Source organism: Diachasma alloeum, unplaced genomic scaffold (genome assembly GCF_001412515.2).
Source record: "Diachasma alloeum isolate Michigan unplaced genomic scaffold, Dall2.0 Dall_scaffold_00199, whole genome shotgun sequence".
Taxonomy (NCBI): domain Eukaryota; kingdom Metazoa; phylum Arthropoda; class Insecta; order Hymenoptera; family Braconidae; genus Diachasma; species Diachasma alloeum.
In genome coordinates this window covers 110794-136966 of record NW_021680364.1, presented here as the reverse complement: position 1 = coordinate 136966, position 26173 = coordinate 110794, and the positions used below count along the sequence as shown (strand labels likewise).

The window sequence follows — 26173 nt, the reverse complement described above, 5'->3', positions numbered from 1 at the left end:
GTGTTCGCAATAGTATCATTCGTAGTGCATTTCATGAAGCTGAAATTAGGGGGAGATTCGAGAGCGGAAGATTCGATTTGGGGGAGTCTGGGGAGTTCACATTAACCCTAGTCTAGTAACCAAACGCGGGGCTGCGACTCTGGTCACCTCCGCGGGGATTCCCCGACGTGTTATTTAGGCTCTAGCGATGCCGAATTCACTCTACACTGACCGGGCGCGTTTAGCGAGTTTCCGGCACCGTCGCCTTTTTGAAGACGTTTGGCCTTGAGTTTAAATAATTCTTAGAGTCTCAAATTAAGATATTAGGACATGAATTATAGATATTCCAAACGTCTTTCTCGGGGATCTTCTGTTTCAAAATTATGATGTCTCATTTTTTTTCTCAATACTTCATTAGTTTTTTCTCCAATCATTTTTTTTTACTGATAATTTTGATTGCGTTAAAAATAGCGGTCATGAAGCAGAATTAGAATGGAAATACTGATGAGAGGTATTTTTCCTCAGAACAATATTCAAGATTTTTACGCCCTTTTGACGTCCACTAAATAAAGGGTGGGGAAAAGAAATGGGAAAGAAGGGGTCATCACCCTTCCGACACTCTCAATAAATTCAGAACTCAGAAAAATTGGAATAAAATAGATAAACCACCAAAAACGTCTCGTGATTCCACGTCTTAATGAGGAGAATGTCTTGTCATAGCGCTTCCGTCTTAAATTGATTCATAAAAATTATCGTGAATGTTCGAGAATTGTACTTCAGCACAGTATGAAAACGTTTTAAACGACCCATTTTCGCGTCTAATGCCCTAAATTAAAACGTCTTAAGTGTCGTTATTCGACCCTTAAACCCTCAAAAATCCCCTAAATCGTATACTGCGCTGTCAAATATTCCGCTCATTTCAGCTTCATTAAATTTTCACATCCTTCAACTTTCATTCCTCCGATTCAAGTATTTTCACTATAATATCAACAGCACACGATCGATAATGACCAAAAACGTTGGACATTTGTGGCAGTCACCCACTCGCGAGTATAAAAAATTCAACGAACAATTGTCCCAGCATTGAAACCCCCATCTGGATTCCCCTGCTCTCGTTTTATTTTTCCTTTTTATACGTTATTTTCCGTTCCACTTTCCCCCCTAGGTGAATTTACAAGTGATTTACGGGAGGTGTAGGAGCTCGTCCTTGGTTAACTGACACTCGTTAAAGTGTTGGAAGAACACGTTATATTTTTTTATTACTTCAATCCAATTTTCTTAGGCCACCACAGTTAATCCATTTTCACATGAAAAACACTCACAGAACGAATCTCGTTAGTTGAATTTTTTGGCTGTCGTGGTGAGTACGACGGGGCTAGGCGATACGCTGCGGTGACAGTGATAATAATGGTACACTGGCAGGGCCCTCCCCGTCGAGCGAGCGTCATACGGGCGTTTCAAAGGTCACCTGGAACAAAAAACAAGGGGAAAATTGGAGACGAACAGGTTTTTTCTTTAAAATTTTTAATTGTTTCAATTAATTTTTTTTATTGTTTTAAAGTGATGCAACTCATATTTTGGGTTATTTACACTATCACATAAGTATTACTTTTCAGGCATTTGAACAACAATTCACACAGCATTAAGGCGTTCGTTAGTATTCGAAAAATCTTAGTGTCATCGAATTTGGGCCAAAAAATGCGGAAACATTTTTTGATCAGAGTACCTCTTGCCAAGATATTTGACTGTGACTTTTAATTTGGGATACTCTGTATATCCCCTTTAAATATTTGTGGTCAGCTGCACGGAGAGAAAAGCGTAGAGGTTTATAATAATAATTCTTTTCAAGAAAATATAATGATAGTTCATAATCATTATATAAAATAAAATTAAAAAAATGAAAGTAAATGAAAGAAAAATAAAAAATAAAGATGATGCAAAATATAATGATAGTTTTTAATCATTATATTTTACTGAAAGGGATAAAAATTACCTAGAAAATCGTGGAAAATTTTGCTGTAGGAAAGGTGATCGTAGAGCGAAATGAAATTCAATAAAAAAATCCTTGTTTCTGAATGATATTTTACGATTCGTTCGGTAAAAAAACACATCTATGGATGCAAAAATTATCCTCCTGTGTAGTAAAATTTCAAAAAGGGATAAAAAAATAAATTTCACATATTTTTTTATTCTCTGTGTAGAACGTTTTCTGCTATTTACTTAAAAAGACAATAACATAATTGAGGATATATCCCCAAGTGCAGCTAGAGGTTGAGGTAGATACTGAGACGAGCTGCAAAATGATACGTGTCCATTGTCGAGCGAGTTAAGTGATGCCTCACAATGGTTAAGAGACAAGTGGAAAGAGAGATGAAAGAGGTAGAGTTGGTTGAGAGGGACTTGGAGAAAAATGTTGGACAGCAAAGAGATGTCACCAAGTACAAAAACCATCCAAAGCAATTCCCCGGGGTTGGATATCACTCTCTCGCGTTTCTTTTCCCCAGTTCCCACTTTACAACATGTATTCTTGTTGCGAAGTGGCGAAGCGTAGATTTTTCATGTTTTGTTGAATATTCAATCTTCGAGGTGATGAAGTAGGGGAGGATGGGGTAAAACGGACACTTTTTCAAAATTATTCATAACTCAGAAACAAATTGACCAATTGAGCTTAGTTTAGGCACGTCACAAAGGGAAAGAAGTGTTTTTTGTATTGAAAAAAAAAATTATTATATTTTATCAACATTTCAAACCCTCATTAACATTTAAAAAAGAGTCAAAAGTGTCCGTTTTACTCCAACCTCCCCTACTTTAAAAACTCTTGTCAAGAGGCTTTTTTTAGTACTCGAAAAAAATTTTTTTGCAAATTTTTGTTCTAAAATCAACATTTTTTGTGAAAATGAAATGGTTTCATTAATTCTTAATTTTGATAATAATCTTCTTAATGATGAACGACTCTAAGAACTTATGTCAAAAGCCATTTTTTTAGAACTCAAAAAAAATATTATTCGTAAATTTTTTAAATCAATATTTTGTGTGAAAAATACATAATGGAAAAAAAATCGAAATGAAGAAAAATTGTGTAATTTTATGTCGAATTGAAAATCTGCAATTTTCAATTCAATTTCATGTTCAATTTAAAAAAAGTGAAATAAAATGTTTCCTTCGTTTTTCAATTTTTATCACAATATTCTCAATAGAAGTGTCCCTTTAGGCATTTTTTTACCTATAATTTTTATTTCAAGATCACTCCACACCCCCGCCATCAGAACAAGATCTCCCCTTCGATAAATTCCCATTAATTCCCGTTCGAGCCCCGATATACCCCCACAAGTTGACAGAAACAAGAGTCTCACCTCACGAGCTCCTTTTTTCGAGCGCTTTCGTTCCAGCTTAGGGGTGGTGGGCAATAGTGTGTAGTCACCACCGGAGCCACCGCCAACACTGCGTTGTCTCGTTAAGGGTGGATGTGTGGCAGTGGGTATACGAGGGGGTGGCGAGAATGTCACGCCCTGGGGCAATAGTGTGTAACCGAGGTTTGGGGTCGGTACGAATGGCGATGTCGAAGGAAAATGATTCGCCACTACTGGAGTCCAGTACTGGTGGCCGTAATGCTGAGGTGAGTTACCTGGAAATTAAGAAATTTGAATATTTTGGCCTGCGGAGGGTTACTCACCAGTTATTGTCGACTGGGACATGCCATTCAATATTTGAAGCCTTGTGCAATTTCATTTTTTCTTCCTCTCAATTCCATTTATTATATTCATGATTTTTTAAAATAAAAAATTCTTCATTTATTTTTTACAATTTCTCTATGAAGATGTTATTGAAATAATCATTTTTATCTTTTAATCATTAAAAAAAAAAATTCCCGGAGTTCTATTGTGAATTATTCAATTCTATTCTATTGAATTATTCAATTATTCTATTTCTGTTCGATTGTTCAAGTTTATGTTGTTTTCTTCCTTCCAATTCCACTTATTATATTCATTATTTTTTTAAATAAAAAATTCTTCATTTATTTTTTACAATTTTTTTATGAAGATATAATTGAAATAATCATTTTTATTTTTCAATCATTAAAAAAAAACAATTCTTAAAGTTCCATTGCGAATCTAGATATAAATCAAAGACGAATAAAAATTCAGGCAATTTTCCTATTAGGAGGTTCACTCTGAAAAAAAAAACTTCTTCGTTTTCTGAGAAAAAAAATTGAAATACTATTTTTTGTGTGATTTTCCCTCGGGAATCTGATTTCATAGGTGAAATTTATCTCTGACGGCTAAAAATGAGAGATTCATTTTTTTAAATCCAACGTATTTTTCATTTTTTACGTAAAAAACGTATTTTTAAAAAATAGTTGTTCGAATATGATCACAAATTTGCACTTCTTAATTATGAAAAAAGTGGGAGAAGACGCATTTTTAATTGTATCGGTTAACCAAAAAAATGCGTTATTTTCAATAGATCGATCATATTCTTAAAAATTTTTATGAGTGTCAATTAGAATGAGTGAATTTCCACAAGAAGAATGAAAAATTAATGAAAACCGTTCAGAAAAAATGCGCCTATTCGAATTTTAGAGAGAAAATGCACTGGCGAAATCTGGATTACTGAGAGGAACCCTCTCAACTGTAGAGTAACAGAAGACTAGATAGATGTATAAGGACCACTGAACGTAGAGTGAGCATTGATAAATAAAGTTTACACATAATATTTGGGCAGGAAATTTTTTTCGTGAGATACTAATCGAAATTTTGAGGAACGATTAAGTTTCAAAATGCATCTTCTCCTCCATTTTTGATAATTAAGGAGCGAACATTTGTGATCAAATTAAAAGAACTGAAAAAAAAACGTTGCGGATTTTTGTTGAGTCGCCTTTTCGATAAAAAAACAATCAGCTCCCTAATTTCGAGTGACCGGAGACAATGTTGATCGACAAAATCAGATTCCTTCGTAAAAATCACGCGGAAAATGGTATTTTAAAATTTTTTCTCTCGAAAAACGAAAATGTTTTTTCCTGGAGAGAACCTCCCCTTAAAATTTCAACACTCCTCTCAACTGGTGCACCAACCCTCCACATAATTTTAATCAACCAATTAATTATTGCGTGATAGCTACGTGGATTACTGTGTCGCCTCTCCTTCCACGTATTGGATCTAACTCGTCCAGCAGTTTCCGTATTAACAGCGTCGACACTAACGCTCCTGGCAATTCCCCGGTAAGGATTTGAAACGGCATTTTCATGGGCCGCTGCAACTCCAGCCAACTGCTCATTGAGTGCGTACAATTTGGTCGTTATGTCCTTGCCAATTAGGGTTGTCAATACGACCTTCAACAGAGGACGGTGGCGCAGTACTCGGAGTAGTTTCAGTCGTGTCCAACATATGTAGGTGCTTGTCTCCTCGGCTCGTATTGTTACTTGGAAGACGTCGTCCAGGTTCTCGTGTGTCGCCTCCCACTCCGGGGAATCAACGAACTGATAAGCTCGGATGTAGTGCAGGTGTGTACCGTCGCACGTTACTTTCAATCTTAAAGAGAAGTGCGAAAATCGTTGAGGGGGGATCGAAATAGGATTGAAAATCCTTCTATTCGCAAATGGAGGTCTGTTTTTTTAATACTTTTCATTTATTCCTTCGGTGAAATAAATCGGTGATGGTAAATAATTAATGAATACGTAGAATTGCTGATTCGTGACGATGGAAGATCATTTATTCAAGGATAAACCTCAGAAGAGTTCTCCAAAATATCTCGGAAATCGAAGATGAGTAAATTTTCATGAATATGTTATTTTAAAGTGATAGTTATCTCTATCAATAATATTTTCACCAAAACTTATTCATCTTCTTTAGAATAAATGATATTTACGAATAGTTGATAATAAAATTTACTCAAATTATCTCATTTAACGACTTCACTATTCAACCGGAAAACATCCGTTAGCTAGACATGAAATTGGTTCATCGTAGTGACATTGAAGAAAAAAATGAGATCAGTTGCTACACAATATCCCTGAATTTGAAGAAGTCGACAAAAATTTCATGAATACGTTATTCACAAGTCTCATTTATCTCAATCAAAGACATCTCCGCGAAAAGTTCTCTATCTTCTTCCCCTAAAAATATATTTCTCACTAATGGAGACTGAAATTGACTCTAGCTATCCTATTTAACGACTTCACTGTATATAAATATCATTCAAAATCATTTGAATTCACTGAAACACATGTGGTAACATTGAATCGAAAATCATTTTCTCACTTTAAACAAATTAATAAAGTTAAATAAGTAAAGAATACATGAAATTGCCAATGCAAAGAAGATGAAAAAATATTCATGAATAGCTTATTTCCAAGTCTCATTAATCTCTCCCAGGAAGCTTCCCACGAAAACATTCTCATTTCCCCACACTCAGAAGATATTCATCAACAACTGACACTAAAATTGACCTAAACCATCTAAGTTAATGACTGCACTATTCAACCGGAAAACATCCGTTAACTAGGCACGAAATTGGTTCATCGAAGTGACCCCTGGGATCTCCCCAATTAAAAAATCAATATCAATATCACTCTCGAGTTCTCCCAACCAGATAAAACTTGATTGCATTCGACAGCGTTATCCCGAAAATTACGGCTCCATCCCGAACGGCCTTCTTCCACACCGTAAAAAGAACTTAGTGGGCAATAAAAATTTGTCCCCTCTACTCCCCCACTCCTGAATATTCATCAGCTAAAAAAAAAACTCACTTGCCACGTAGTAATATCGATAGCCTCTCGTCAGCTGCGGAAACCCCCTCAGTTGCATAAGTCTGTCCAGGATCCAATTTGAGTATTCTCGCTTCTTTGGCAAGCTCTTGAAAGTGTTTCTTGCTCACGCGATATGGCTTGAAGAGTTTGAGATAAAGCTCCGCCAATTCTGGACTCAATGCTGGTGGTAGAAAACGGCAGGCTAATATAAGTGAATGTATGCCATTTAAGAGGCCAAGTGCTAAACACCAGAGCATAGCGTCAAGGGCACATATTGTTATGCCCGCCCACAATGCAGCAAGCATAAAGCCAGCTGTGAGACATGTACGTAATGCTAGTACTGATGCTTTGAAGGATCTCGGCACGAGAAAGGCTGCGGCGAAGAAGAGATTGGCTACCTGTAACGGGATATTTCAAGTGTACAATATTTCTCGCGTGATGGATGAAACAACAGATTGATTAATGAGTCAATTGGAGGGAGCGATTCATCTAGATTATGGGCATTGAGGGCAAGCGGTGAACCCAATCTCTTGGCCCGGAGGGAACCGGACGGGAGTTTAACTCGACTTTGTGAGACTACTTTAACTGTGGGTTCAACCGCGAAACCTCGCCACCCAGCGGATGAATGAAATTTTGGAGCTCTGAGGGACGACGTAGTTTCGAGTGGTGAAGATGAATGTTCGAGCGGATGCAGACAGAAAAGTTGGGAGTCTACATCAAACTCCTTTGGCAATTGGAATATGATATCTTCCAAGTGGTTACATCAGGGGAGGGTAGGGTGAAATGGAACAGGCGGGCAAAATGGACCCCCTGAGAAAAATGAAGTGCTTTTTTTCGTAATAATTTTATCAACTGTTTGTCATTTATTTATTGTGGAAATGAGCATGATGAATACTGCGGAAAACAGTGAGAATCAACAGGAATGTAATTCTGATGAATGGAAATTTCCATTGCTATCAGTCGGGCATCTCATCCTGATATCTTTCTCACCTGAAAGAGCTTGTGCTGCGCTGACTCCCATTCGTCGCAGTAGCCACCGTGCGGCAACACCGTAGCGTTCAACCTCTCCGTAACATTACTACGCTCGGTAGTATTCCACACGTCGATCCACAGCTCCGTGTAATTAACATCATCAAGCGAATAACCACCCCCAAGACTACTGACAATCTCCGTGTAATTGAAACTATATCCTTCAGTCGCATAGCTCGACGATGCATTGGTATCGATGAATGGACTTGCTGTTGTACTCGTAAGTAGACTGCTCGCAGACGTGTGAGCATCGCCCGGATTCGCCATTTTTCGTTTTGAGCGCGTGGTACGTGCCATCACCTTCTTCGCCTGCAATCATTCAAGGGGAAAGACAGGGAATTAGTTCGTTAGTGGGACAGTTTCCTTTTGGATAGACGGGAGTGACGATAATCACTTCGAAAACTAATGTCTGAATTTCAGACACGTTTGTAGACACTTTTCAAACACCTTGGGACATTAAAATGTATCTGAATCAGTGGAGGTATTTCAATTTCAGACATCAAGATGTCTGAAATTAAGATACAGACATCAATTAAATTTTCAGACACTTTTAAAGATTCAGACGTTTTTTGCCATCTGCCATCTTGAATTCAGATGGTTGTCAGACACCTAGTTTTTGCAGTGGATCAGTCAACTTTTCAGACATGAGAAATATCTTAAAAAGTAATGTTTGAATGGACTTTGCCGTCTGAATCACGTGAGATATCTTAATAATGAAATGTTTGAATCGCTCATAAATAACTAAATTTCAGATATGGAAAATATCTGAAAATAAATGCCTGAAATTTTTTAGACACAAAAAATGTCTACCATCATTTTCAGACAGAAATGGTGGTTGAAATTTTCAGACATTAGTCAGATTTTCGGACACTTTTGAAGATTCTGACGTTTTTTACCATCTGATATCTTAAATTCACATAGCTGTCAGACACCTGCCTAATGACTACATTCAAGATTGTTGTCGTCAGGTGATAAAGATATTTGCTCATACAAGCGAATTCCGTTTGCCCTTGTAGAGGACTAATTACAGATCCCTCCACCGCAGCTCGTTAGATCAGAACATGAAACTATAATGTCTGGAAATATCTACTACGGCTGTTATATATCGGCAGTTTTCCGAGGTCGAAGGGGTGAAAAGGGGCTCTGCGTGACTACCGCTGACGGCCGAAGGCCCACCCCACACCCGCTCCTATACTTTCTGTAATTCATCGCTCTCATACGTGCGCCAAGTTTGAGAGTCGGAGTTGAGCTTTGCCTAGATATAAGGGAACACAACGGTGGCCACCCACTGACAGGTGACGCAGCGGGACCGGAGGATTCGAGATACTATCACCTCCCCACGGGGCAGCTAGTTCACCGCCATCCCTTCGGGTTATGTAGGGGGGACTCTGGGATTTGGGTTTTCTGCTTTGTCACGTCCTTGGAGACGATTTTTTCGCTCGCACATCTTGATACCGTAATTTTTTGCTTCCAAATGAATGCTGGCATCGCTTAAATTTTAGTTTTGGATTTTTCGGGTTTCATCAAGGTTTTCTTTAATTGATCCATAATAAATCGCTAACGAAATGACTTTTTCTGTTTTAATGCTGGCATTTTTAAACTTTATCCATCTACATTAATTAAAATTTAATTCATACATTTTATTTTCTAGAATAGTTGAATTTTTTTTTAATTGTTTGTCCTACGATAGCTAAAAAATATTCTGAATTAGGAATAACTAAAATAGCAAAAATACATATAATATATGAAGACAAAGCGATTTCCCACTTGTTTTAAGATCGGATAAATTTAAGAACACATTTTCGTCCATTTTTTTACCCATTCATGACTCAAAAAGTCATGTATCACCCCTCCAATTATCCTGCTGCTTTCCCACTCGCTGGATATCCCCGGACTCCTCAATAACATCGATCACCCCAACAATAAGTTCCAAACACTAAGTCCATCTCTCAAAAACAAAGGGAAAAGTTGTTGCAAGCTCCTCTCAGTCACTGAATCTTCCACGTATCGTTCAAACTCAATCGGGGAGAATAGCACACTCAACTCAAATAGAGTTCGATGCAACTCAAATCTTATGTACTCCATCCGAACAATTTAAACTTTAAACTGAATCTTGTGTCCGTGGAGAAAGACATCAACATGAGGTTCGTCGGAGTTTCTTTCTGAGGTGTGCAACATCAAAAAGACGCCTCACAACATTTATTTCAAGCGTTGGCTGGATATATGACTTAATACTTTTACCGAAGATTAGGAAAAATATTTTGACTAATGGGATGAAATTTCAATGCATTATGAATTGAGACAGAAAAAATGATAGGTCGTCAACCCTCACAATCTTTATTCTGACGCATATGACCCTTAAACTGACTCTTGTGACCCTTAGTCTGACCCTCATGACCCTTATTCTGACCTTCTCGGCCCTTATTCTAACCTTGTGACCTTTAATTTGGGCCTTGTAACCCTTAATCCAACCCTCGTGACCCTTACTCTAAACCTTGTGAACCTTAATCCGACCCTCATGACTCTCTCGCCCGTATTCTAACCTTGTGACCCTTAATTTAACCCTTGTGATCCTTATTCTGACCTTTATGATTCATCTGACCCTTGTGAACCTTATTCTTACCCTCGTAACCCTTACTCAGACCCTTGTGAACCTTATTTTCACCCTCATGATCGTTATTCTGTCACGCATGACCATTATTTTGATCCTTGGCACCCTTAATTTTGGAGTCTTAATTTCAAGTCCCCGATTTTTATCACAAGATGTTAATTTAGATTTTTATAACAGAGAGATATTGTGACGAAAGTAATTTTCCACTGGTTTTCAGTTCAATGTAAATAATATTTTTCTCACAACTTAAAGCCCCTATATGCCTCCACATTTGAAATCCCTGAACGTAAAGGCAGAAGCGATACTCACAGAGACCCTGGACACATAGAAACTGGTAAAATATTGAGTCGAGACTGGATGCAGTGCAGCTGTTCAGTGACACGGAAATAATCGTTCCACCAATAGTTTCCCGTGGTCATTCGACTTTTCACTCGGTCCATTCACCCGATGCATCCACTAATCTCGCAAGAAAGTGCTTTTGAAAAAGGTCAACCCCCGATTTTCAGCATTGACCATCGGGAAAAGGTGCTCAGAATTTAGTTGCCATTGTGCATATGGCTGCAACAGCGAGATGGAGGTGAATTTTATGAGCACAGACTTTACGATTCTATTAGAGGTCGGAGGGGCTTGCCTCCGCTGCGCGACGAGGAGAGGTTTTTACGCTCTATCACGTGGTCGGAGCGTGGACCCTTTGGTGGCGGAGGTAATCGATATGAAGAGCTATCCAAATATAGTTGCAGGAGGGAGATGGATTAATCTTTTTGGGAGGGGGAGCAGCAGCTCTGGACGAGATCAGTTATGTTTGAAGTTCTGGGATACTGAAGCCTTTTTATTTCGTGAATGGGGATTCAATGTTTGATATTTGATTTACACTTTGGGAAATTGTGGATTTTGTTAACAATTTTGTTGGATATGGACTCTGGGCATTGAGTGGTAGTTCAACGTGAGAACTTACTCTGCTTTAATGTGCAAATGTAAATTAATTTGATGCGTTTCATGTATTTTGCATGCATGAATATTATTTCATGTTTTAGGATGTTATGTTTGACATTGATATCTCAAGGGCTATTCATATTAAATTGACTACTTTGAACGAAATTAGTTATGCTTGAAGTTCTGGGGTATTAAAGCGTTTTTAGTTTGTGAATGGGGACTCAATGTTTGATATTTGATTTTTACTTTGAGAAATTGTGGATTTTGGTAACAATTTTGTTGGAGATGGGCTGAGGGAATTGAACGGTAGTTGAACATCAGAACTTATTCTGCTCTAATGTAAAATTAAAAATGTATTTGATGCGTTTTATGTATTTTGCAGGCTTGGATATTATTTTATGTTATAGGATAATACATTTGACATTTATATTGCGGGGCTATTCATAGTTAAATCGGTTATGAAGTATCTCTCTATATTATAAAAATCTAAGTCACCTTCTGGTGATGAAAATTTGGTACTTGAAATTAAGACTTCAAAATTAGGGATCACAAGGGTCAAAATAAAGGTCGCAAGGGTTAAACTAAGGATTAAGAGGGTCAAAGTAAGGGTTAATGGTCATGAAAGTCAAAATGAAGGTCGTAAGGGGCACGAGGGTCAAAATAAGGGTCACGAGGGTCAGATTAAGGGTCATATAAGTCGGAATAAGGGTCGCAAGGATTAGATTAAGGGTTACAAGGGTCAGAGTAAGGGGTCACATGAGGGTCATTGGGGGTCAAAAATCTAAGTTCAGAAATTAAGAATTACGAGGGTCAAAATAAGGGTCACGAGGAGTATACTAAGGGTCAAAATGAGGATCACGAGCATTGGAGTAAGGGTCACAAGGGTCAAAGTACAGGTCTAAATAAGGGTCAGGGCGGTAAGAAATCAAAGTTCAGAAACTAAGGATTACCAGGGTTAAAATGAGGGTCGCGAGGGTTAAATTAAGGGTCACAAGGGTCAAAATAAGGACCATGGAGGATATATGGGGGTCATATGAGTGTTGGCGAGCGTAACGAGCAGGGGGTGTCGCCCCCTAGTTGAATTATAAATTCTCTACATCTAAAAAAATATAATTTTCAAGATAATTCTCACATATTTTTCACCCACAAAAATCCCCCGATTTGATTCTCGCAAACGGTTCATAAATATTCAACAGATTTATCCAGATTGACACGATAATGTCCCCCCGATATAATAGATTGATCCTGAATAATCATAGCAGATAATAACAGTTCCATAATTATTCGATCACCAGACCGCGCCCACCTGTCGCCCACACTGCATAACCAGTAAACGATAGTCCAGTGTATGATTCTGATCGGGGAAAGTCAATGTCGCACATTCAAATAGTTCTCTGGCATATTAATCATGATAATGCAGGGTGCAGCCCGGTCGTTCGATGCCACCAGGTCATGCCATCAGCTCTCGATCTTCGTTAATGCAATGTCTGACATTCTAGACTGAATTATTTATTCAAGTACCTTTCGTATTGATGAATGTAATCATAGTTATCATATAGTAGACAACATTTCTCGTGTTGAAAATTAATTCGTTAACGAGGAATGGACTGCAATCAAGGGAATAAAAATTTTTAATTAATTATTTACTGATAAAATAAAAGAAAAATAGTTAAGATTCATGTTGAAACCGAATGCAATGAATACATTGAAATGAAGAGAAACAACAACAAAACTCATGAAATAAAATAAAAAATAGTTCGTAATTATTGCTGACGATAATAAAAATATTTTCTGATGATGATGAAAAATTATGCAATGGGAGGGGAAATTATATGAGCGAGTGACAAAATTAACGATCGAAAATAATGAAAATCCCGTAAAAAATTGACGACGTTGAGTGGATCATTAAATTTCAGTCGCCCTTTGATTGCTGGGCGTTATAATTAGTAATAATTCAGTGTTTCCGAAGCGCGCTGCGGTGCTATGTTTCCGAGGCACTGGCACTTCCTGTAATGACATCACACACACTATCCCCGTGGGACATCTCTCGTCGAGATTGTGGAGAACTAGTGTCGGCCCGGAAACTCGTTAGGACCTTCGAACACTCCCATCGTGGCGGGGTATGTACCCTCCAATTTCCCTGAATTTTCGTGTACAGTCGACTCGTTGATTTTTTGTTCAGGTTTCACGAGCAGTTTGGAGGGAGGGAGTTCATTCGCTGGCGATATGAATCAATACACTATTTTTTTTAACTGAGGGAATACGAAAAAGGTTTTAAGGATGTCCAAGTCCTTTGGCTGTTTTTTCTCCAGTGAAATGCTTTTCTACTTTTGTAGTCGCATGTCAGAGCTTTCATTTGCGCCCCATTTGGCACTAAGTGTCCGGATATTGTACTATGATTTCATTACTTAAACGTTGCAGGTCTGAGTTTGACTCTCGATATTGAATCGTTAGAAAATATTTTTTAAATCTGAAAAAAAAATGAAAGTTTATTTTTGGAGGAGGATTGATAAAAGAAGTTGACATCGCAATTTTCGAAGAATATGAGCATTTTCTATAAATAATTTATCAGGAATCAATTTTCCGCTATAAAAATAATTTGTTCGAAATCGCAAAAAATTGAATCGTATTCAGAATATTTATAAACAACGAATGTTTAAAAAAATAATACTTCTGCGCAAAATGTAATGTGAATGACGCTGAATATTCATTATTTTTTTCAAAATTTCCTCAAGCAATTTAATTGACAAATTTGACGATTGAAAGAGGCAGTTGAATAGTTTTTTATTTTTTTAAGTCATAAAATGAATTTTAGATGGGAATATTGAACACTTATTCGCTTTTTCACTAAATAATGAAGTACTGATTGGAATTTTCCAAAATGAATTTTTTTTCTTTCAATAAACAATTTTCATGCACAACGAATTATTGAATTTGACATTCCACACATTTTTGTCTCGATGTAATAAAAGAAGGCCAGGGTGACGCATAAAATGGAATCAAAGCATGTATCATATCCCTGAATGTTCTGAGTGGCTATAAAACAGGAAATAAAACCTTTCATGCAGAAATTCTTAATATCGAATGTAAATTCTACCGTGAGAGCTCTTGAGGAAGACGTGAGTCTGAAGTTTACATTCCAATTTTTATGGGGTCATACAGATATTCAATCTACATTGAATAAAATATCCTTTGAAAAAATAAAATTTTGAAAATATACAATTTTGATATAAAATTGAAAAAGGAAATTATGTAATGCATTACTGAATAAATTCCCCGAATAATTAATAAATCATTGACTATTACTAATTATTATCATTCATTTCATCAAAAATTTTATTTCATTCAATTAATTGTAAAACAAAATGATTTACTAAACAATTAATTAAATTGAACTAATAATTAATAAATTATTCACTACTACGAACTAATATTATTCATTTAATCAAGAATTTCATTTTATTTGATAAATTATGAGTTACATAATTTCAATTTAAAATTGACAATGAAAATTCTGAAAATATTTCTGAAATATGCCTCATGCCCTCTCATTTATAATTCCTCCCATGAATGATATTTCCTCGGAATAAAATATGCCATCCAAAAGTACTCGTCATGATAATGAAAAATCCAAAAAGATGAGTGCCAGACAGACGATCAGAGCTCATGTCATATTCCCTGATATTTTACACGATTATTCCAGCGCGGAGGAAGCACTCGCGATCACTGATTTGAGGGCCATTAAATAGATTACAGGAGTACTGAAAATAGAACCGAGGGGCTGGGACTGGGCTGTGCACTAATGATATGAGTGATTGAACCTCCGTTCCTAGTATAGTCTGAATGATTGCGAACGGCCGTATCATGCATCTTGGAGGCATACCGAAGGGTATTGCAAGATCACAAGTTGATAGATGGGAGATAGAATGGAAATAGAGTTGCGGGTGATATTCCGATGATAAGAATTCGGAATGAAGTCGCTGGGAGGAACAACATATGTGAAAACGGAAGGAGAAAAAATATATTTCACTGTGAAGACTGCACTGATAGACTGATTCACTTATTTCAAACGAGATTCGTTAACTATTAACGAATGAATATTTGGTGAAACCGAATAGACCCTAGACTTCAAATAAATCCATTTGTTGAGGGGAGACTACTATGAGTTTTAAAAGTCGTGGGTTATTGGAGTGAGATTTTTCATACGTTGAAAATCGATTATATAGATCTGAAAACGAATAATTAGTGCTAAAAATTTTTTTTTTTGTTCGTTTACCCGAAAACGCTTAAAATGCGAAAAACAGTCCAGGGCCTCCAATTTTTGAGTTACAAAAGATTTTTTTCTTCAAAATTTTCGGAAAAATGTGTGGAACAACAATTACGAGCCAGTTTTTTGGAATTCGACTCCTACACAGCTGATTTCGGCTTTTTTCATATAAAAAAATTCACGAAACTATTGCGATTAATTTTTGTTCAAAATCAAAGAATTTAGTTTCATATGTTCTGTTCCTGAAAAATTATAGAATTTTCTATGAACACGAAAAAATAAAATTTGCTGAAAAAGGCTCAACATCCTTAAGACCGATTTTTCTATCTCAATTCAAGACAGAAAAAATTTGTTCTGCCGAAAAGTTATGTTCCCCTGAACAGATCTTTCCATGGAACAAATGATAATTTCAAGAGGAAACTACAATTTTCTTGCCGAAAACTGTGTTATTGGCAAAACTAAATAATTTTTTTGGGAAAAAAATGTTCTTTGCTAATCAATGTATTCTTTCTATGGTATAAACCTGTGGAGTTCTCTCAGATCAACTGATTATCGTACAATAGATTATATTTTTTCCTGCCAACAGTTGGAATTCTTCTACGGATATTTCCGATGATCACGAAAAAAATTCAATTTATGTGAAAGATATTAAATTTCCGTCCATCAAGGTGGTTAATTTCCGTCAAGTAAATCTGAAAAATATCTTGGAAACGAAAAAACCATTGGGGAAAATTTTGTTAATGTGACATGATGACGATAATAATGAGTGACGTAATGAAATATTCTTTGAGAATATATTTCGTTTCATGTGAACCGACACGAATGTACACCCCCTCCCGCCGGTCGCCCAATCAGTTTCACTTCTTTAATTTTTTATTCTTTTGTCCGCCACGCCCCACTTATTTCCATTCTATTGTGAATTTGACCCACTCTCTCCCCCAAATTCGATTTTAGTCCCGTATTTTCGACACGTTTACATGACTCCACTCTCATCCCCTTCCCCTCGGTCTCCTTTGACCTCGAATTACTGAAATAAAAGAAGTGAAAAACAATCGAGAGTTGTTTGGAGAAACGAAACACGTTTTCATTCAATCTGCAAACGTAGGAATCGATAACCCGAAAGTTGAACTGGATTTGTAGTTGTAATTTCACGGGCTCCCAGCGATGGTTTTTCGATGCTCGTTAATCACACCCTCGTGTCAGCCAACACCCCTGAATTATTGTTCTTGGTTCAGAAATTATATGGTGAAATGAACTTGTGTGGAGGTCCTGCTCTGATCAGCTGCAGACATCCACTATTAAAATTTTTTCGCTGAAATTCCTGGTTTTTGGAAATTTTTTGGAAATTTCAATCACAATTTGGTTCCCCTGAACTCTCAAGACATTGCGAAATTAGGGGGAAAGATTTTTGTGATCAAAGCGACTAATGAAAAATATATTCCCCAGAATAATATTTAACTATTGAAAATTGATAATTTACCAAGAACGTTAGTGGGGTTAATGTCTCATCGTAGTGCTGCACTGAAAGAAAAATGTCTCTGTCCAATAAACCCTTAAAATTTCTACGGATCAATTGATAATTTTTAGGCAGCATTAATTTCTTCTCTAAGTGAGACATTGACGTTTAAAAATTTTGCGATTTTTCCCCGATGTTTTTCTTATGGATGTGTCGCACATGCAAAATATATTCAATATATATTTCACATTTCTTCATCTACTTGCAACCGTAGATTCATCTCCAGAGAGGAAATGAAAAAAAACAATTTTTTATTTTATTTGATCACTTGATCCAAATCTCTCTAGATTATAAGAACCCAAATCGACTTCTAGTGATGAAAATTTGGTACTCGAAGCTAAGACTCCGCAATTAAGGGTCACAAAGGTGAGAATAAGGTTCACGAGGGTTAAAATAATGGTCGTGAGAGTCGAAATAATGGTCATGAGGATCAGAATAAGGCTCATAAGGGTCACGAGGTTCAGAATTAAGGTCACGAGGGTCACTAGAGCCAATAAATGCTACAACGGTCAGAATAAGGGTCATGAAGGTCACAATAAGGATCATAAGGAGCAGAATAAGGGTTTCTACAGTCAGAATAAGGGCTACAAGGGTCAAAATAAGGGTCATAAAGGTCAGAATTAAGGTCATGAGGGTCAGAATAAGGGCCATGAGGTTCGGAATTAAGGTGATGAGGGTCAGAATAAGGGCCACTATTGTCAGAATAAGGACTGCAAGGGTCAGAATAAGGATCACGAGGGTCAGAATAAGGGTCACAAAGGTTAGAATAAGGGTCACATTGAGGGTCATATGGGTGAGATTAACGGTCACGAGGGATATAATGAGGTTCAGAATAAGGATCACGAGGGTCAGATTAAGGGTCTCGAGGGTCAAAATAAGGATGATGAGGATCATATGGGGGTTGGCGAGCGGCACGAGCAGCAGTGTAGCCCCCTAGTAACAAAATAAAAATTCTCCGTGCGTATTCGGGCGTGTTATTTCCCCTCTCCAATATCCGAAACGGAGAGTTAATCCCCCGATCGGATCTCCGCCGTCCAGGAATGCCAGTGAAATCGATCTCCCGAGGTGAAGGGGTTCACGGGAAAAGGGGATGAAAGCTGCGAGAAAGGGGAGCAAAATAACAAGATCTACGTTTATACTCCCTCGTACGCGAAGGTATTTTCTGGCAGGTCTCCAACATTACCCCGCTGTCACCGCTTTGAGTGCCAAGTAAACGCATCTAAATTATCGTTACGGTCCCTCCCAGGGACAAAAGGAGGCGAAAAAACGGGAACTCTCATCTCAATGTTTGCCAAGAGATTGGTTTTGATATAAAAAAAAAATGATATTTTCTGCTCCTCGGTCTGGATGTAATCCTATTAAGTACACCTGTGTGACCTTGATCCCGTTTGGGAAATATGAGGACTCGTGTTACCCCTGTTCATCCGGGGAAACGACTTATTTTCATCGAATAAATCAGCTCTTACTCTTTTTTTTATTCATTTCAACAACATTTTTGCTGAAAAATGATAAATTTCGATTGAAATTTATGTATTCTTTTTAACGAAAATATTTTGATTGCACGGAATAAACAAATGCTGATAAATAAATAATTATTTGTTCAAAAAATAATGAGAACAAAATGAAAGATGAAATTAAAGAAAAAAATTTTAAGAAATTGAAGAAAGAAAATTTGAAAAATATTTCAATATTACTTAATTCATCATTTATGATGACCAAAAATACTAATCAGTCACGAATAGTTAAAATAACATCAATTAAAAGTAATTGGAATAACAAAATTACAATTTTGGGGGATTTTTTCCTTCTAGTTCCCCCGGAAATCCAAATTTGTTAAATATTTTGGCATAACGTCATATGAGTTCATCGACCCATGCCTCGTCTCGACGTACTGACGTCACCCAGATGTTACTTCGCGTGAGACTCGAAATCTCGCCGCGAACCGCTCATCCACACTTGCAGCGCAAGTAGTAACGGATGACAAGCACAGACGCGTCTGTCGTGAAGCGGGTGTCGATGAATTAATGTAATAGATGCCTTCACCCTCGGATAGTTGGTGGAGGCGGAAGACTTATTGTTACTTCGCGCCTGACGTTAGCGAAGCAATGCGATATTCAGTGATGTGCCTTTTTCGTCTACATTCTGTTACGCTGATAAATCTGCCAGGTGCCCCGTGGAGTTTCCAAGCGAGATATCATGTTCAATATTTCCCCAGCGTCGGGTGGTCCGTTATTCTTTGGAGTTGTATAATGTGCGGTGAGGATGAGCTAAATCGCGAGATTGAGGATAATGGCCACGGAATTGGGAGAAATTGGGGAAGATAACCGGTGAATAATTACGAGGAGAGAAATTTCTTAGATTATTTTTCCCAATCGGATTTCGAACAATTAGAGCGCAGTATTTGAGGCTACCCAACAGTTTTATTTCGGATATTTCCTCCTAGCTTTTGAATATTTCGCAGTAGTTCTTCATTTTTTTTACCTGAATATTTCGCAGTAGCTCTTCATTTTTCCGGCTCATTTCAGATAGAATCTTATATTTGACAGTCTATGGAAATCGGGTTATTCTATTAACATAATTCGTTCAAATCTTCCCCAATTCACCTCCTGATGTTGTCCACTGCACTCTGCTTGGCCAAAATCCGATTGGGAAAAACAATCCGACAAACACCCAGAAATTTGAACAAAAGCGTGTGCAAATATTATCAGAAATTTTGATAAATTCTTGTGATGCTTTTGATAAATTTGAGGTATTCCATGCCAAATGAGCCAACGGCGGACCCTCACCCTTTGGGGGGGCTAGAAAAATTATCTCTCAATTCTTTTCAATTTTTTTAAAAAATACTTGGGTTCTATTCAGCCGATTTTAATTTATGATGGATCAAAATATTCCATTTTCTACCATCTATAAGAAGATTTTGAAGAATTTTTCTTTTCACTCTCTAGTTGCTCATAATACCAAATTTAAAAAAAAAATTAAAAACCCGAATTTTCAAAATTATGTCACCTTTCATTTTTCTCAACTTTAGTTCAGTAATTGTTATAATGAAAGCAAGTATTTTGAGCCGTCGTACAAGTTGGGTTTCGTCTTGTAGCCATTTTATTTTCACTTTTTTCTTCTCGAAATTCCGCGAATTTGGTCGAATTACCTCAAAACGACTTCGATTGTGTATCAAAAAAATATGTAAAGTATAAATATACACTAAAAAAAATTGTAAATGGCGTTTAGATGACCCACAAGATGTTAAGAGTTGCAAAAAAAGGAAAAAATGGTGAAAGAATTTTTGTCACCAAAAATACTGCTGGGCCACCCTCATCACCCTGTCGATGGTCGCCCATAATTTCAGATAAAATCAAAACAACTGTTGAACTCATTCAGACATCACAACCACAATAAAACCATCTCATCAGAGTCATGGCCCCAAAAACGGGATTCTGAATCTGATAAAATTCAGAATGACCAACAAAAATGAAAAATGGCCCGAAACAATCTGAAGTGGGGATAATTAAATATGAATTACCCTCCACAGCGGCGAGACGGCATCAATCTCACACGACAAAATAATTCCGCCACCCTTCTCACACCCGCAAACACTGGACATCAATCATCGCGTATCAAATTCAATCAACTAAGAATGAATGCGAATAGTTTTTCATCGCAGGGATCTATCTTCGCGGGCTTTTCACAAGTGCAAAAACCCGGGCATTAAGCGAAAACAGAAATAAATATAGCTGAAAGGAACTGCACAGGGTCACGATCGTGACACACTCTTAAATACTGATGTTATCCGAGGGTCTTAAGGTCTTGAGGACGTCCGGAAATTGCGTTTAACGTTGGCTCGCATGCACCCGCTGATTATTCAAATCGATTTCGCATACACAGAGGAAAGTATACGATACAAAGGACTCAGGCNGGGGGGGGGGGGGGGGGGTGAATTAGCATTGGCTGGTTTAATCGTGGGACGATTATGGCGATAACGAGCGACCTCGATGGCGAATAATTTCGAGAGGTTTTTTTCGAAGGGTTTATTTTACGGTATCACGCGAAGATGATTCAATTCCGCTTAATTTTGATGTTGCATATATATTTATTTAGGAGTGGGCGGGCCGGTGTCAGGTGCACTGCTCGCTCCGCTTGGCAATCCGGGGGGCTTCGCCCCCCGCTCGCTCCGTTCGCTCGCTTCGCTCCCCCTCCCCTCTTCCTAGGTATATTCAGGCGTTCGTCTGATGCTCTCTAAAAGCATGGGCAATATCTTGAACGAATGAAGAAAGTACGACAGTTTTTGTGAGTACAATCGTCTTGCGTCGAATTTTCATGAAGCCGCTCATTCTATGAAACATGAATGCACAAATCATAATTGTCCAAATCAATTAGGTCAGAGGAAAGTAGAATAATTCTACTTTCTTAATATTGCGTTTACTAAGGTTTCCTTCGAACAAAGTTGATTAGAATTAGTAGCTAGCATTATGAGATTATCTCACATTTTAACAATGCGATACAAAAATTTAGCAATTAATTCAGTAGCGAAGCGGTAAACCGGGTTGAGTCGATTTTGACTTTCGGTCAGTTTTTGATGAATATCTCGGAATCTAAATGAGATAGAAAAATTTTGGCACCGACCTTTTTTATAACTCTCAATTGGCCCTACAAGAAAGGTAATGAAAAAAATTTTGCTATCTCTTTTAGATTCCGAGATATTCGTCAAAAACTGACCAATGGTCAAAATCGACTTGACCTGGTTTACCGCTTCGCTACTGGATTATATAAAATAAGACTAAAGATACAATTCAATTCTAAATAAATAATATAAGCCCCCGAATTCGTCTGAAATAAATGAAGCCATCAATACACTCATGACCCCTCGAAAATTCCCGTGCCAAATGGATCATTACAATGATCAAAAGTCACGAAGTCGTGACCGCAAAGACATCCGCGCCCTCCTCATCGCCGAATTAGCCCCACGAAGTTGCTGACCGCAGATGCACCACCGTGTGCCCGCGGTTTCGCCCTCCGCCACCCAACTACCATCCACCCACATTCATAAACACGATGAATTTTACGCATAAATCACCACACCCCCGGCATGACGTCACACGTGATTCACCCTGACCCGCAGTTGCCTGGAGAGAAAGAGAGAGAGAGAGGAGGAAAACTGTAAGGCGAGTGTTACGAGGGCAACTGCCCCCAACCCCCCATTATTCCAGAGAGGCGGTGGCTCTCTCGCGTCGAACCGCTGGGTCACGATCGCGTTAGAGCCCGTGAGTCACGAAACGATCCGTGACTTCGATCAAACGTATATTTTGTACAAATCGTATATACCGTTGCACTTCAATTTATCTCGAGGTGGGGTATGGAATAAATATCCAGAGAATTTGTTTGTTTTAATCAAAATAAAGTTGCTAAGTATATCTATTTAATTTTTAAAAATTTTGCTATGTATATTTAGTTAATTGTTTTGAGTGTATTGCATTTATTTTGTGATGAACATTTACCGCTGTGAGACAGACGAATAAATAATACAAATCAGTAGTGAAGTGGTCAATCGGTTCAAGTCGACTTAGCTCCCAATTGATTTTTTGGTGAATAACTCGGAATTGGAGATATTCATTGAAAACTGGCGCTAGAACGGTATTGACTTAAGCGTTTGACCACTTTACTACTGAAATAATAGTCATAATGATAATAAAATAGTAATATTTTTAATTTCAATTGAAAATTTAATGAAATTTTAAATATTTCAGCACTAAGATGAGAGTTTTCTAACACTATTGAATTTATTAATGAAAACATGAATTTCAAAAATATATTCACCGGAATTTTCATGATTTCTATTAATTTTTAAGGAAATAATTGAACTAAAATTGATGGTCTCCATTGATTTTTCCATGAAATTTAGAATTTTCAATGACAAAAGTGTTTGGAATTTCAAGGGGAATCATAATGAGCTAATAATAATTAAAATGAAGTTTACTTGAATCAAATGGAGGGGTTTACTGGGACAGCTCGTAATAAAAGTTTTATTCAAGCATAAATTTAATTTCATTTAATTTGTATTTCATACCGACGCAATACCACACGGTCGATTACCAGGATCAAATTAAATGAACATAAAGTATAATAGTGGAATTAATTAAATGGACAGTTCAAAATAATACTCATGACGAAAAGCATTATTTATATTGCTTACATTATTAAATTACTAGACTGCCTAATTTGATTTTTATTCACTTCAAATAAATATTCATCTAAATATAAATAATTAGTTCATTGATGAAAATGAAAATTTTCTTTGGAGTGAATGAATCGTTTATTTTACATAATTAATTTTTTTTATTGAAATCAACGAAAAAATTTCAAATAAGGATTTTTATTATTTGATTGGAATACTTTATTTTTCTGGTTCTGTTTGTTTTCATCAAACCCATAGGTTTATTTAAATTCCTGATGATAACGTATCCATTGAAACTTAATTTTTTTTTTATACAGATTTAATAAATAATTTTTCAAATATAAACAATTAAAAATGAAATTATTTTTTAGACGACGAAGAGAACGAAGAGAACATTTATTGGCATGTGATAGATGTTTATTAGGGATGAATAGATAATTTTCTGAATAAAATTAGCAAATGTTGTTGAAATGACTAGAAAAATGTCGCAGAAAGGCTTTCATTTTATTTAAATATGTCATCTCTCTGGATTTATGACATGCACTTTTGCTTCTGCCTCCTATTTACATCGCGAATAAAATATATTTGTTGCTCATTCAGATATTGAATGGAGGGGTCGCTGGAAAATCAATGCGGAACATGATACCCCGAAAATACTCGTTCCACCCGATTTTCATTTCCAGTCGGTGAATAACTGTTGTATGACAAACCCTGATTTTTAGATTACATCCGTGAAATACGTTTGATGGGAGTTGAGAGGATAACCATGTAGTCACGGCATGTCTCGTGACGAAATATGTCGCGCGTATTTTTATTTCGGTAATCGTGATTGTCTGCGTGGATGAAAGGGATGTCGGGATGTTCTGCGATACATTTGTTGGAAAAATTATGGGTTAAAAATATATTTTTGCATTAGAATTCATTCATGTCAATATTACATTTATTGAGTGTTTTTCTGATATAGTTGTTTGTGATTTTTTTTGTATTATGTGATGAATTCCCTTATGACACACATTTTGTTCTGTATGAGTAGAAATTTCGGTAGAAATTTCCGGTACATTTTTTGGAATTTTTCATCTTCTTAGGATTCCCCTGAAACTCCAAGGAATTTCCTAATCGAAAAATCAAAATTTCATTGGAAAATCAATGGAAACTCCGAATTTCAGTTCAATGATTCCATAAAAATTAATCGAAATCATGAATTTTCAGGTAAGTATATAATTAAAATTCATTTTTTCATAAACAAATTCAAATTAAAAAAAAAACATTTTAAAAAACAAAATAATAATTTTGAAATTTCATTAAATTTCTATTGAAACTAAAAATATAATTTTTTCCCTAAGTCAAATTCAATGTCAATCTCCTGAAAATTACTGTCCACGAAAATTTTTAAACACTGTTTTTGAGAATTATTTATCATAAATCATGAACAAACACGATGCTCAATATTTTTGAGCCACCTTTATTGTTTTGTGGATGCGATTGAGAATGGCCTCATGAAAGTGGGTGTATATCCTCTGAATTTTTAACAAGACTAGCGGAATCCTCGTAAACGAAGGAAATTTTTGAATGAAGCCGGACCGAAAGTGGGTTAAAAGTTCACAGACGTGAAAATAGCCAAATTTAACAGCTGATTTTTCCGAACTGATAGTTCTTTGTTTTTTTCATCGTTATTTGGGGCATCCGGTCTGTTATTGCATTTGGTTTTTAACGTGACTCTTTTACGAGTGGAGTGGCGACTCTGTCGTTCAGAGGCGATAACAGGAGGTTCCTGGGATGAAGGATTAGAGGTAGCCGGAACATTTGATATTTTATGAGGGCAATTACGGGGTTTATTGGATCGATGGAATCATTCTTCCAATTTTTATGTGTAAATGATTCAATTGCTGCAATTGGAAGCTTCAATTTTTGAAAAAAAAGATGAAAAGTAATTTCAAATATTTAAAAAATCAAAATTCAGAAATAGTTTTAATGAAAATCAAATCAAAATACCATCAAAAATCGATATTTGAAGTTGAATTATTTCAAACGGAATTTCATAAATTCAAACTATATGAACTATTTTACTCGTCATGTTTGACATCTCCAAAATAGTAATTAATCTCAAATATTTCTTTATGTAGTAAATCAAACAGGATTTTTCCCTACTTTAAAAAAATGAAACAAGAACAGAAGACATTGTCATTAATAATTTGTAATGTCTCCTGAATTTTTCATTTGCTTCAATTTGTTTTAAATATTTATCGAGAGAAGTCACTGGTCATGATGAGTTCTTATTTTCTGTCGTCCCTTTTGATGCAACGACATTCACATTCATTCATTACAATTTTGGTATGATGAAGCTGTTGAATAACCTCTCATGGTCGTTCCCGCATGGTCACACGGAAAGAGGGGGAGCGAGCGAAGCGAGCGGAGGGTGAAGCTCCCCCTCCCCGGATTGCCCAGCGAAGCGAGCGATGGGCGAAGCCCTCCCCCCGGATGGGCGAGCGAAACGAGCAGAGGGCGAAGCCCCTAGCACATCATAAAACGATGCATCAACAATGAAATTGTAAAATACATACTATAAACGAAATACATTTTGCGGTGACTGTGTTTCCACTGTGTTTCTGCCGAAACCATTCATTCACACAAAACACCCAAAATTCCCAACGAACATTTTCCTGAATTCACGAAAATTCCTAAAATGTCTTCATCTCTCTCGGACCGAAAATTAAAACCTAATCCTCAACCTCTCCTGAGGAAATTAGTTAATTTAGGTATCTAATTAACTTTAAAGCATTTTCGCAGTAAATATTTCATCAATATAAAGCCATCTATATGAAAATCAGATGAAAATGAGACGAATTTTTTCGAAAAACTTGAAAAAAAAGGCGTGAAAGGCTTTTCATGTTTTTTTCTAAAGAATTAATTTCCACTTTATCCTC

At 36.7% G+C, this 26173-nt stretch overlaps 1 protein-coding gene across 1 annotated transcript in view; it reads right to left on the bottom strand.

Annotated features, from left to right (window-relative positions):
- Nucleotides 1-1423: 1423 nt before the first annotated feature.
- Nucleotides 1424-26173, bottom strand: part of LOC107035607 (blood vessel epicardial substance) — a 41143-nt gene continuing 16393 nt past the window's right edge. The window contains exons 2-6 of the mRNA XM_015253094.1: nt 7715-8062; nt 6725-7122; nt 5098-5507; nt 3333-3604; nt 1424-1447 (exon numbers count right to left, since the gene is read on the bottom strand). Of these exons, the coding sequence (XP_015108580.1) occupies nt 1424-1447; nt 3333-3604; nt 5098-5507; nt 6725-7122; nt 7715-8050 (1440 nt within the window). The 5' untranslated portion in view covers nt 8051-8062. The remainder of the gene's footprint in view (nt 1448-3332; nt 3605-5097; nt 5508-6724; nt 7123-7714; nt 8063-26173) is intronic.